Genomic DNA, 13,887 nt, shown 5'->3' with positions numbered 1-13,887 from the left:
AAAAAACGTTTCTAAAGTACTTTTATTTGTGAAAACAAATGCTTGAGCCTGTAAAATTCTTTCTTTTCAATGTATAATAGAGTATTTAATTGTATATTAATTGAAAGAAAAAACAAAGGTTTCTACTTCACGGATTTTGCCTATCACGGGTTCTTTTTGGAACGTAAGCCCCGCGAAAAACAAGGGTTTACTGTATTTCTTTATTCAAACCATGTGGCAGGAGCAGACTCAAAACTGTTGTTTAAAAAAGCTTCTAACAGTGACTGTAGGTGCTACAATCGGTATGCCACAAGCTGCCTGCTCCACTCCATTCTGATGCATTCACATGCAGACACATTTGTGTACTTTTCGGTTTTCTTCGTCCGATTTGGCATCTGGCTCAAAACTGTTCAGCTGGATGGTTCAATTTCTTGTTGCACCGGTTAGTTTGGGGCTGTGAGGGGCTGTAAGCTAGTGGGAGAGAGTGTAAAACTAAGGGATGGTGGGTAATGGGGACAGGTTGACTCTGCAACCAATAGTCCGGCCCAATGAGGTGAATTTCTTATGTACTCCTGCCGCTCTGCAGAAACTATGTCCTAGAAAACAATACAGGTTTTCTGATTCTAGTTAAATCTGCATAACCTAATTAAAAGTTAACTTTGACAATAGATCAAAAGATGATTGGGAGTTTAATTTAAAAAAAAAAAAAAACAATCATGGTCAATAGAATTGTTAGTGATGTTCTGGTCAATTTAACAAAAAGTTGGACTAAGAGGTTTAAACGCACATTTCTATGGTATATGATTATTATTTCAACAAGGACATTTTTATACATACATACATACAAACAAAGTTGCATACAAAGTATATTTTTGTATACTGTACTTTTAAGTTCATAGGTTTGCACGCATCAGAAACTTTGCTCTGCTGTATCATTCTCTGTAAAACATCTAAAGTTTCTCATTTTCTTTCCATTCTAGATTTCATGGATGAATCATTTTAATGTAATGAAGATTCTCCCTCAACTTTTCCCTTAATGGTTGAAGCTAAAAATTTGTTGAAAACGTTTGCCTTAAAGGTCAGTCCATAAGTAAACAAGCTGCTTTGCAATGCTAAAATAAATGGGGGTTCATTGAATTAGTGAATGAGTGGAAACACACCACGGGAACCTTCTATCGAAATGAAACTGAAGAGCACCAATTGGAATGATTCTACTGGAAAACCTAGGAACCTTGGTGAGAAAGTTTTGTCACTAAGAACGTCTTCCATGAATCCCTGTGGTTCCATTTTTTACCTGCACAGGTTCCTCTTAAATCAGATCCAGACCAGCTGGAACCTTCCTGTTGTCCATCAAACAAAACCACCATTGACAGAACTGGACATGGTCTTCCAGTCCAACCATAGCCTGTTAAAAACAATGGACGAATCGAGGTATGACGTCATCCATGGAAAATGCTTTACGAATTTTGGCAAAATCCCTCACCAGATGCGGGCGCAGTCATGTTGAAACCAGTCGACAGTGATTGGTCCGAATCGCTCTGTCACTGTATTCATGGTAATGGCAATAGTTGCCATAGATACGATGACTCAGAGCGACATGGACCATCATTGTCGACTGGTTTCAACATGGCGGCACCCATATCAGGAAGAAATGGTACTTCCTATTTGGGAACACGAGAAGGGAGGGGTTGAGCTGTCCATTGTTTTACAGTCAATGGGTCCAAAGCTCCACACAACAAGATCTCCTCAGTCTGAGAGGAGAGAGCCCCTCAGCCAGAGCCTTTGCCCTCCACCCAACAGTTGAAATCAGTGCTGCCTTATGTGACTATTCTCTGGGGGCCGGACCCCATGCCTCTGTCTGATGAAAGCCCCCCTCGTCACAGAGCAGATGGACACCCCCATACAAAAAGGCCACGCGCCACACTTTAGGCATGTGCCAATTGTCTGTGTACATGTGTGCGCACCATGTGAGCATGCATGAGTGTGGACGTGCAGGTCTGCTTTCATGCTAAGAAAGGAAAGGTCTTGTGAACTTCTCTCCTCCCTTGGAGGAAAATATGAAATCAGATTACATCCAGCGAAAGGGGGGGTCGATTCTCCTGAAAGAGCAATGCTCCAAAACCCAGGAGGAGCACAGCTCCAAAACCCAAAAGGAGGAGCAGAGCTCCAGAAACCACAAGGAGGAGCAGAGCTCCAGAAACCACAAGGAGGAGCAGAGCTCCAGAAACCACAAGGAGGAGCAGAGCTCCAGAAACCGGGAGGAGGAGTAGAGATCCTGAAAGCGCTTCTTCATCTGCAGCTTCGACATGACATCATTCCATCTCCGGTCGTGACGCGCGGACACAGCAGCTGAAGTTTCTCATCCATCCCATATTTACAGAACGCGCTGCGCCGTCAGGGCTGGAGCCACCTTTCATTCATTTTACACATCAAAGAGCCCCCCCCCACACACACACACACACACACACACAAACACACACCACCCTTCTACCAAGAGACCCCAAACTCCCACCCGGGAAGAGCCCCTCCAGAGCTTGTTTGGACCCACCGATCGGGTTTTCTGTCCCTCCGGGATCCAGAAACTCACCGACAGACGGTCGGATGATCGGCTCCCCGCTCCGGCTCGCAGTAAATCCGGGACCCCCCCGCGCGAGTGGATTAACAGAGGAGGAATCCACCGTAAAGAATATATTTATTTCACCAAATCTTCATCCGCGCTGTCAAAGCGTCGTAAAGAGGCGGCGTGGGCCGGAGACACGCGGTCACAGCTCTCGTGAGCGCACGCGTCCACGCGCCGAACCCCCGGACATCAGAGTTATTGTTCGGGAAAGGTGGTCCGGGTTTCCGTCCGCGCTTCGCCGGAGTCTGTGTGGAGTCGGATGCTCTCTGGGCTGCTTCCCTCCGGCTCCACCCGTTAACCCAGCCCTCTCTGCGCGCCCATTGGCACAGACGGGCGGACATGCAAATCCGCGCGCCCCATTGATGTTTTCCCAAAAAGAGGAAAAAAAAGGAAAAATCAGGGAACCCACAGTTACAGCCTCACTACAGCGCTCCCACGCGACTGTATCCAGGAATGACCTCCACTGCGTGGAGATGGTACCATGGCCTCACTGCAGCGCCCCCGCGCGGCCGCATCCAGAAAAAACCTTACTATTGTGAACCCACACAACGCAAAAATCTCACAAAGAATAAACATGAATTGCAGCGTCGATGTTTTAAAATCTACAGAGATAGTTCTTATGAAATACTTATGTTTTTGGAGCATCGCTGGTGACCAAAATAACTCCGTTGTCCTTCTTCTGGCTATCATTCTAGAGCAGAATTTTGAACATTCTTTTGTCTCCTTCATCAATCAGAAGCTTTAAATTTCACCACCAAAGAGAAACACGTTTTCCTGCACAGAGGTGATCTTTTTTTTTTAAACATCTTTTCCTGCAGCGTCACCATGTGGATGTTGGTACCAGAAACCAGGCCGCTGTGCCATGCTGGGTTTAACTATCTGTGAAGTCTGTTTTGTACAATTCTTACATCATATATACTGTATTTTCTATTTTCTGTATTTCTGAGGGGTGGAACCTTTGCTTAAGAGTGTGTTGTCTAGATATTTTTTGTTGTAACACAATTAAATTGAAGGACTTCCATATGGCAGATTGATTCAGAAGGTGAGCAGGAATGATACTCAGCAAGATACATGTTCATGTCATTTGTCTAAACTTTTTCAATTAGTGTTTGTTTGATGGTGACCTTATGACCTCATGGACATGTGGAGGAAAAAAAAAAGTCATCAGCAGCAACTATGTGATCCAGTTTCTTCACCTATGGGAGTGATACTGGGAAAGGCGGGTGGCTTCATCCTCTGAGGCCTGGAAGGAACTAAATAGATGTTCTGACCTTGAAGCAAAAGTAGTTCCAGTAAATAAGACTTTACAGATGGCTTCATCATCCTCATGTCAACACAGGAGGAGGTCAGGAAAAACAGGAGGTCTTCTAGAAAACAGGAGGTCGTCTGCAAAACAAGACAACTACTGGAAAACAGGAGGTGGTCAAAAAAACAGGAGGTCCATCACAGTTTGTCATAATTTTCTAAGCAGGTCTGATACAGAAGGATCAAAATCAGCACAGAGGAGAAACCCAGTTTGGTGTTTTATTAAATAAAATCTTCGTGCACAACAAAACAGCAGCGTAAATCTGGATCTGACAAGGAACAGTTTTTGTTTATTGTAAAAGCACACAAACTTGTTAATGCAAGGCCGTCAAAGCGGATCTTCAGGCTGGATCTCGGCTGCCGTCTGGTACAATCATCTAGTCTGAACGCTTCATCTTCAATGTAGGAACCAAAGTTCAGACTTTTCTGTCAGAATGAGGTTCAATTATTTTTACTGCAGATGGAAGCATTAACTTTGGAGGAAATGTTTCCTCCTTTGAAAGAACCTCGTGGACTGAGTGGTAAAACCGCCCCGTTTGGACATCAGTCCAGGTTCTGGGTCAAAACATATCTGACTGTGCAGCCTGATGGAGAGCGAGGAACAAACCCCACAGAGATGGTGATGGCAGTACCAGTCTGAACCACTATCTCCATTGTTAAGTTCAACAGCCATAAAGCTCTAGGCTACTTCAGGCCAAGAGCATGCCCCGCCCCCTAAGATGCGGGCCTGCTGCAGCTGCTCCACCTGCCCCGCCCCTTCAGACGCTAGCCCGCTGAAGCTGCTCTGTCTGCCGCTTCTGGGTGTAGGCCTTGTAGATGTCTAGGAACATGTCCTTGCAGGGTATGCAGGCCTTCAGCTTGGAGCAGATGAGGAAGGAGCCCGCCATCTTGCGGTGGAGTGAGTACGTCTCCTCGGGAGGGGGCGTAAGGCGGTGGCGCAGCATGATGGGGACGAGGTTCTGGATACGCTGAGTGGTGCTTTGGCTGCCAAAGTCAAAGGCCTCCGTAGAAGCAAAAGCTTCGCCCAGGATCATCACCGCCTCTACGTGAGCCTCCTTAAAGGCCTGCAGGGGGGGACAGACGCCAGAGATCTCCTTTACTGACAGTTAGAGTTGATCACAACACCCCCTGTCTGACATCACAGAGCCCCCAGGTTCCGGGGTATTTTATGCATTTTTAGACAGAAGGATCCAAGAAGCTGAAAATTCTCACCTTTGTCTCCAAACCTGTGAGGAACTTCAGGTCCTTGGATTTGGAGAGGACAGTGTCCCGATCACCAACAGAGGCTGCATACACCACCTGAAGACACAGCCTGAGTTCAAACTAGCATTTTAGCTGAAAAGCTCCAAGCAGTAAATCCAATAGATGAAGGAAGGAACCATCATCAGTGGAACAGTGGTCTGTTGAAGTCCAGTAGGTGTCCTTTAGTTGTGTTAGGACCAAGTAACATACCTGGATGTAGTCGTCTGTGAAGGCCTCTGGGTAGCTTCTGCATGCACCAAAGTCCAAGAGGATGACCTACAGGCAGAAGAAGAACCTGCTGCTCATCCTGAAGAGGTGGCGTGACCGCCTTCAAACATGGAAATTCCTCACCTTGTTTGTCTCCGAGTTGTAGAAGAAGTTGGACCAGTTTGGATCCGTCTGCATGAACCTGAACTCGAAGAGCTCCCTCAGACACAGCTGAAGGATTTGGAAACAGATCTGCAGAGGAGAGGAGAAGCTGCTGAGCTTTGAGGTTTCATACCTGCAGCTCACCTGTTCCTCTGGAAATATATAACAGGAAATATTAACAGGATCTGAAACCTCAATGATGGAGAATTATGCAGAACATCTCCAGAGAAAGAACAGATGAGAGTTTTGTTTAGTACTTTGTGTTCCAATAGAACAATGTTGAGTTATTGTCAATAAAGTTTTATTATCTGCCGTGTTGTTGTCTCTGAAAAAACTGATTATTATATATACATGTATGCAAATTTCGCAGCATTTCTGTGCTTCTGGAGTCCAACCTGGTTCCTTGTTTCTTGGTCCAGATCTACACAGCGGTCCAGTGGGACACCTTGCACCAGTTCCATGGCCAGAACCCGGCGCCCTGACAGCTCATCGATGACTTCTGGGACTTGGAAATACGGGTCTCCCTCCAGCAGGGACCTGTAGAAGTGAACATTAAAACAGGAAATGCTGTCATGTTACAGAAACATCTGAACAGAAAAATGAAGGCGACATTCTATGGTGCACAGAAGGCTACAGAACAACGGGAGGAGAAGGTTCTCTATTACAAAAGAAAGCTGTGGCAGAACAAGTTAAAGGTACCTGAACCTCTTGGCACACTCCGCTTCCCTCTTATAGTCACACTCCCAGGCCAGTTCTCTCTGCAGGACCTCCAGACTGCTGTCTGCAAACAGACCTGCAGAAAGTCCACGCATCATTACAGTCCTGCTGGAGCTTCATCACTAGCTTCCCCACATCTCCAACTCAGACCCATCCTGTCATTTTAACTACCTGCTGTTTTACATCAAACTAGGTGAAAGAAGCCAACAAGTTTTCTGGATTTCTTTCAGAACTTCCTGTTGCACAACAATGTCTGTTCAGAAGAACATTTCTACCATAAATCCTAGGCTTCCTTTCTGTCATTGGGATCCAATTTCCTTATTTTCCTCTCCTTGTAACAGTGATTTACATGAAATTAATGCAGCCAGACCTCTGCTCTGAAAGACGCCATAAAAATATCAAACCTTCTGGCAGAACCACGCTCATCCTCAGCACCGACATCAGATTGTCTATGTCGCTCTGGATGCTCTCTGCCACTCCAGGGTACTAGGATACACAGATGAACAAATCAGAGCCCTGGAGAGAGGAACTAAGGTGACTCTGTGGGTGAACCTTACCTGGATCTTCATGGCAATCTCTCGACCTTCTTTCAACATGCCGTGATGGACCTGGCCAATGGAAGCTGCAGCAAAAGGTTTTTCCTCAAAAGACGAGAGCTTCTCTTTCCAGTCAGGTCCAAGATCCTCCTCAAGCACCTTCTACTTCATGACAAACAAAGACACTGCAGCCCTTTCCTCACACGCTTTAGGCATCAGTCTCCGTGTGGGGACGTACCGTCATCTGCCAGGTGGGCATAAAGTCTGCGCTCTGCCGCACCCTCTCAAAGATCTTCTGCAGCTGAGGGTTGATGAAGGTGTTGTCTGGAAACCAAACAAACTTTCAGGAAAACAGAGCAGATCGTAGCAAAAGCTGCTGTAGCACAGGTGCATACCTTGTATGCTGAGCATCTGGCCTATTTTGAGCGCTGCTCCACGAACTTTACAGAGTGTGTTGACAATCCTTTCAGCGTTGGCTTCAGACAGGAAGGCTGAGTCCAACAGCGAATTCCCGTCTGCAAACAGGAGTGATGTCATGAGCAATGAGGAGCACAGCAAGGGGTCTTTATGACCCCAAAGTGTGTTAAGAAGCTAAGCTGTGAGCGGTCAAACAGCCCCAGAGGTCTGAAGACACGAGACCCATCTCACAGCTGGATGGGTCTTTCTACAAGCTGGACCGGATGATACAGATGGGTTGAAAAGCTTTACCTCCTCTCTGTTTGCCTCCGAAGGACTGTTTTGCTACTTCTGCAATGGCGCCAAACCCCAATCCAACAGCAAGCCCTGCAGCAAAGACCAAGACCAAACTCTGGATCTTCTGAAGGACGTACAAAGAGCACCCCTCCCAAATTTATTTTGTTAACAGCTCTCTGTAGGAATATAAACTGAAAGACAATCACCGCAGCGGTTTGTCTGCAGCAGATGGAGATTTTAATGCAAAGAAATAATCTTCAGGCAAACAGAAAAACAGCATTAACATTTCCTTGAACTTCTTTGTCTCTGCAGCTTCTGGAGTTTCAGATCCTGTGTCAGATGGTGCCATTCTGTGGCAGAGAAGAGGCTTGGCTCTGATGAAACCATGTGAGGAGCTGATCAGGAAGTTAGGTTTGGGTCCTGATCTGACTTTGTCAGAGTCAGCAAAACCTGCAGTGGCCGCTCAAATGTTTTGATTAAAGTCTGCATCTGTAGGTGTGTCATCCAAACTTTGTTAAGACGTTTTCACGTGTTTTTTTTCACTGGAGCGTTTAATTCCATCCAAAAAACACCCCGGGTATCTCTGGCTGCCTTTGAGGTGGAATGAATGACCACACAATTTGGAAAATTATTAGAAGATTACAGACAGAATTTGCAGCAAACTTCACCACCTAGGAGGTAATGTCGGCTCCTGCTGAGGTTTCTCTGCCAAAGACCAGAACAGAAGAGCTGAATGGTCTATGCAGGATCACGCTGGCTTCACTGCGTCTTCAGGGCCATCCTTGATCTTTATTGATCTCTGATTGGTCCAAAGTCTGAGCAGCAGAGCTCAGGAATGTGATCCATAAATGGCAAATACACCATCATGACACTTCTGGATTGGTGAAACTCCATATCCTTAATAACAGTCCAAATAAAAGAAACAACAAAATAAATAAAATCTTGTTCTCACCGCCAAAATTAACAAGGCGGCTGATCCTTGTGGCGGGGACCTTCCTCTCTTTGGCGTGGACGCTCAGCTGCAAGGATAAATGGAGATAGCAGATGAGACGTTTTCCTGAAAGGATTGTTGTGTGCTACTGCCGTTTCAGACTAACTTTAAGGCAATCGTGTGAAAGAAAGAGGAAAACCACTTAAACTTTGAATGACGCGGAAACAAAAGGAAAGAAACCAGGAGATCCATGGATTACTGTAGAAGAAGAGTTGAACTTGCAGAAAAACTGCTGTCATATTATAGTTCTCAATAACAGAAACGTTTTCCCCAAAAGAGATAAAAACAGATTAAACATGTCTCTCAAACCTTCCTATATAAACAGAATACATGTAGTTATGGAATCAGAACCAACTGGGCTCAGATTCATCGTGTGTGTAAACAGACTGGTGATAAAAATGAAGGACGTTCCTTCTCCAGAGGCTACATTTGGACCTACCTTCTGTCTAACCGGTTTAACGAGGGTCTGCTTCGCCTCTCTGGCTTTCTTTATGTCCTCTGGAGTCAGCTTGGTCACCACCGAATTGTGCACTGACCGACTTCTGTGGTAGAACCTCGGCAGGCTGGCGGTGCTGTGCAAGAAGCGACTGGTGGATCGCGGCCACCCTGACCCCCCAGCCGGTGACTGCTCGTCAGGATGAGCCCCTTCAGAAACACAGAGACGGCGTTACTCCTGAACCACCACATCTTCTGTCAGAACCAAACCACGTCTGACACAGTCTCCAAAAGGTTTATGCAGACATACAGTTTTACTAAACCCTGAATCCAGACCTTAATACACACAGTCAGTCAGTATTATTCCCAGTGCTGACTTGTAAAATCCCTTTTCTGTGCAGAACCTCTGACAAATTTAGATTAAACTCCATCTTTAAAAATCCATTAGTAGCTCAGAAAACACGTGTAAATATTCACAGGCATCTCATGACTATACCTGTGTGCATCCCTTCTGCAGACTCAGGTTTTGTCCAGCTGTGTTCTGCAGGATCAGGATGGAACTCAGATCCAACAGCCCATTTAGCTGCTTCCTCAGGATCCATGTTTTCCCAGCCCTCTGTATCAGGAAAAACGTCCTCTTTTACAGTATTCTGGAGGGAAAATGAAGACTGTAGTTTTAACTTTAAAAAAACAAACAAACACTTTTTTTTATTTTATGTGAACAAATCTTACGTGGCTGGCGCTCCCAAACAAAGCAGCCATGGCGCCTTCTGCAGCGTCCTGGGCAGCTTTGACCCCTGCAGCCAGTGAGGAGTTGCATGCCATCAGGCGGAGCTGCTCCCCTTGGGTCAGCATCAATGCGGAGCCCACCTTTCCCGCCCCGCGGAGCACCTGCAGAACCTCTGCAAGCATCACTGCAGTCGGTGACGTCATGAGCACAGAAAAATGACAGAGATGAACCAATCGAAACCAGGCTTCCTCAAGAGGTATCAAATGTTGTTCTAAAGGGAACATGTTTGGGTTCCATTTGGGCCTAAACCGAGCCCGGCCCATGTTTAACCTTGGGGATGATTGCCATCTTGTGTGTTATTAGTGAAGGTTGTCTTTTAATATCGCGTTTAAAGTCCTGAAGCATAAAAACGTTATCAAAAAACGTAGGTAACCTGGACGCAGAGCTAAATGAGGCTCTTTCTGAGGGACGCTGGGAAATGTGTTGTGCCAAGATTTCACGGCGATAAAAGTATGTTTATCCGAAAACAAATAACGATTTTCAGCAGCTGCTTAAGACAGTAGTCACGGAGTCACTCACTTTTCCACGCGTATCTGTTTCTTAAGTCCTTTTAGCAAATCGTCCTTATTCCAGCAATTCTTCAGTATGTTTCGTAAAGAGCAGCAACAGGGGCCGCCCCGGAAGTGAAACATTGACTGACGCGACTACAGTCCAATCACTTAAGAGGAGAGAATTGACAGCTAATGAGAGTGTAGAAAACACCATGACGATGGTCTTCCTAAACAATTGCCGTATCAGATTGGTTAAGCAGTAAAGAAAATATCCAATGGGAGTTGAGGGGTGGGACCTAGAGGAGGATTCTCACTGGGCGCACGTGGTCGGTTATCAAACTGTATGGCTTCCGGTGTAAACATTTGTCCTGTTGAATAGTTTATTTGATTTGCCCTTTAGACACTGTCCGACTTTAAATCTGGACTTCTTTGTTGTTGTTGTTTTGCAGCATTATGCCCTTTTATGTTAAAAATGTCTCTCTTTTTTAAAAAATACTTTTAGGTTTGACTTCAAGTTCTAAACCAGAGTTTTTTACAGACAGATTATGTTTTAATTAATTTTATAATATTTGTGCCCCAAGTCAGAATCGCATGTTAAATTCTTTTTTCTTTTCTTGCGCATGTCAAGATTTACCAGAGCAGCTGAAATGCATTTATACAAAGATTTGGAGCTGGTCAGAACAGCCAGAACCCTCTGCCTTCTTCCTCCTCTTTTTTACAGTGTTTATAGGAATAATCTGCTAAAACTGTTTTAAATGCAACATTTGGAAAAAAGAAATAAGGCAAAATGGTTTTAAAATGTTGTTGATTGGCTGGTTCTTCGTTCCATTTACCGTATGTCAGTATTCCGTTTTTTGTTTATTTATTTATTTATCTATTTATTTAATATTGTAGATGTGTTTACGTCTACCCCTTACTACATGTACATATATACACTACAGTACAGTTTACACAAAATAATGCTGACATTGTGCTTACAGTTTGATACAAATGAATTGTTTCTGAAAAGCTGCCTTGCAGAGAATATCATTACAGCCTTTACAGTAGATTGGCCCCTGCTGGTTTGACGTCTTCTTAACAGAGCTGAGCTTTCAGTTTGAAGTTTTGAAACACATTCATAAACCTAAAAGTCAGTATTCTCTGAGATGTTGAAGGGTCTCCATTCTGACAACTCCAAGCTTATAAAGTCCATGCTGGCTGACATCCTCATGACTTTGAGGCCCTGACTCATGGCAATGTCCAATAAAAAGCTCCTTGCTTTTTACTTTCCATGCGTTTCCTGCATTTACATCAAATTCTTTCTTTCCTTTTGTTATGTCAGCTTTTCCTTCTCGTAGTGGAGACCCCTGATCGGATGTTTTTTGTACGTGTGTGTGTGGGAGGGATCCATCACTATATCGCAATAGTTCTCAAAGCCTTATTGAAATCTCTTCTCTGTTAAAGGACTATTTATTTTTTACCTGCCCCTCATGTATCGAGTGAGATTGATCGGCTGCCGCTGCCGCTGCCGCTGCCGCTGCCGCTGCCGCTGCCGCTGCCGCTGCCGCTGCCGCTGCCGCTGCCGCTGCCGCTGCCGCTGCGGCGGGGGTCTGGGTGTGGGGGTGGCTGGGCGCTCCTCCTCCTTCTTTTCACATTCCACCATCCATTTTAGAAGAACATAAACACTCACCTGAGCACAGGTGTTAGCTCACCTTTGCACTAATAGTTTTTCATGATTGAATGAATGAAGGGTTTCACACTGGTTGGTTTGAAGGCATAGATGTGCGTGTGTGAACACTATCTGTTTTGTGTACATGTTGACATGTGGACATTTTTGCAGCTAGCAGGTGTGTTGATAACATTTGAGTGTGTGTGTGGACAGGCCCCGCCCTTTTTGTACTACATTTGAACCTTACCGTAATGATAAACAACCAGTAAACCTGTCTGCTCTATGCTGCTTCATGGTCTTATCCCCCCCCCCCCCCCTCTCCCACTAACCCCCCCCCCCCCCCCCTTTCTCTAACATCCCTCTGTCTTCTTCCTTTCTTTCCTTTTCCATCCGGTCCAACACCAGAGATTTTCAAACATGATTGAAATTAATAAAGTTTGGCCTCAATTACAAAAGGGGTTTATTCAGACACACCTTTGGTTTGTCTGAAGATTAATAACCCCTCTCGTTAAAGTAAAATATGTCCAACACAAGAGGCCCTCAGCTCTCATCTGTCTGCCCAGCTGTTGGACAGGACAAGTTAAAAAAAAAAAAAAGAGATTGATCGTTTCTGCTTTTGTCCATGTTCAAAATCAGTGAAGAAAACGTTGAATGCATCCAATTAGAAAGTAGTAGAAACGAGATCCACATCCACTCATGAGGCAGATTCTGCTCGATAGTAAACCTGAGCAAGAATAATTATTCATACTCAAGGAGTGTAGAATGGTTAAACAGAGTAGCTAAAGATGATATAATATTATTTAAACTCATATGTAGATGTTATTTACACTGACCAAAAATATAAACGCAACACTTTTGTTATTGCTTCCATTTTTTATGGTATGAACTCAAAGATGTGAAACATACACAAAATAACCAGTTCTCTGAAATATTGTTCACAAATCTGTCTAAATCTGTGATAGTGAGCACTTCTCCTTTGCCAAGACAATCCATCCCACCTCGCAGGTGTGCCATATCAAGATGCTGATTAGACAGCATGATTATTGCACAGGTGTGCCTTAGACTGGCCACAAGAAAAGGCCACTCTGAAATCTTCAGTTGTATCACACAGCACAATGCCACAGATGTCGCAAGTTTTGAGGGAGCGTGCAATTGGCATGCTGATAGAAGGAATGTCCACCAGAGCTGTTGCTAGGGAATTGAATGTCCATTTCTCCACCATAAGCCGTCTCCAAAGGCGTTTCCGAGAATCTGGCAGCACATCCAACTGGCCTCACAACCCCAGACCTCGTGTAACTACATCAGCCCAAGACCTCCACATCCAGCATGTCCACCTCCAAGAACGTCTGAGACCAGCCACTCGGACAGCTGCTGAAACAATCGGTTTGCATAACCACAGAATTTCTGCACAAACTGTCAGAAACCGTCTCAGGGAAGCTCATCTGCATGCTCGTCGTCCTCATCACGGTCTCGACCTCACTCCAGTTCGTCGTCGTAACCGACTTGAGTGGGCAAATGCTCACATGCGATGGCGTCTGGCACGTTGGAGAGGTGTTGTCTTCACGGATGAATCCCGGTTTACACTGTTCAGGGCAGATGGCAGACAGTGTGTGTGGCGTCGTGTGGGTGAGCGGTTTTCTGATGTCAATGTTGTGGATCGAGTAGCCCATGGTGGTGGTGGGGTTATGGTATGGGCAGGCGTATGTTATGGGCGAAGAACACAGGTGCATTTCATTGATGGCATTTTGAAGGCACAGAGATACCGTGACGAGATCCTGGGGCCCATTGTTGTGCCGTACATCCAACAACATCACCTTATGTTGCAGCATGATAATGCACGGCCCCATGTTGCAAGGATCTATACACAATTCTTGGAAGCTGAAAACATCCCAGTTCTTGCATGGCCAGCATACTTGCCGGGCATGTCACCCATTGAGCGTGTTAGGGATGCTCTGGATCGGCGTATACGACAGCGTGTTCTAGTTCCTGCCAATATCAAGCAACTTCGCACAGCCATTGAAGAAGAGTGGACCAACATTCCACAGGCCACAATACACAACCTGATCAACTC

General features: G+C 45.3%; 2 protein-coding genes across 2 annotated transcripts in view; both read right to left on the bottom strand.

Moving 5' to 3' along the window:
• LOC101156908 (numb-like protein) overlaps nucleotides 1–3,012 on the bottom strand; it is a 40,680-nt gene extending 37,668 nt beyond the window's left edge. The window contains exon 1 of the mRNA XM_023961511.1: nucleotides 2,567–3,012. The gene's annotated coding sequence lies outside the window, so the exon portion shown is untranslated. The remainder of the gene's footprint in view (nucleotides 1–2,566) is intronic.
• Nucleotides 3,013–4,098: 1,086 nt separating this feature from the next.
• Nucleotides 4,099–10,325, bottom strand: LOC101155532 (atypical kinase COQ8B, mitochondrial). The gene is made up of 16 exons (XM_004075461.3): nucleotides 10,197–10,325; nucleotides 9,620–9,801; nucleotides 9,384–9,537; nucleotides 8,892–9,097; nucleotides 8,414–8,480; nucleotides 7,477–7,551; nucleotides 7,164–7,283; nucleotides 7,007–7,092; nucleotides 6,790–6,930; nucleotides 6,637–6,718; nucleotides 6,215–6,308; nucleotides 5,911–6,052; nucleotides 5,498–5,605; nucleotides 5,357–5,422; nucleotides 5,117–5,203; nucleotides 4,099–4,968 (listed from the first exon to the last, which is right to left on the bottom strand). Coding segments are annotated over exons 1-16 (1,917 nt in total). The 5' UTR covers nucleotides 10,198–10,325; the 3' UTR covers nucleotides 4,099–4,662.
• Between the last annotated feature and the right edge of the window lie 3,562 nt (nucleotides 10,326–13,887).

Source organism: Oryzias latipes, chromosome 13, assembly GCF_002234675.1.
Source record: "Oryzias latipes chromosome 13, ASM223467v1".
Classification (NCBI taxonomy): domain Eukaryota; kingdom Metazoa; phylum Chordata; class Actinopteri; order Beloniformes; family Adrianichthyidae; genus Oryzias; species Oryzias latipes.
Note: the sequence above shows the minus strand (reverse complement) of the source record. Positions and strands in the feature narration are given on the sequence as shown.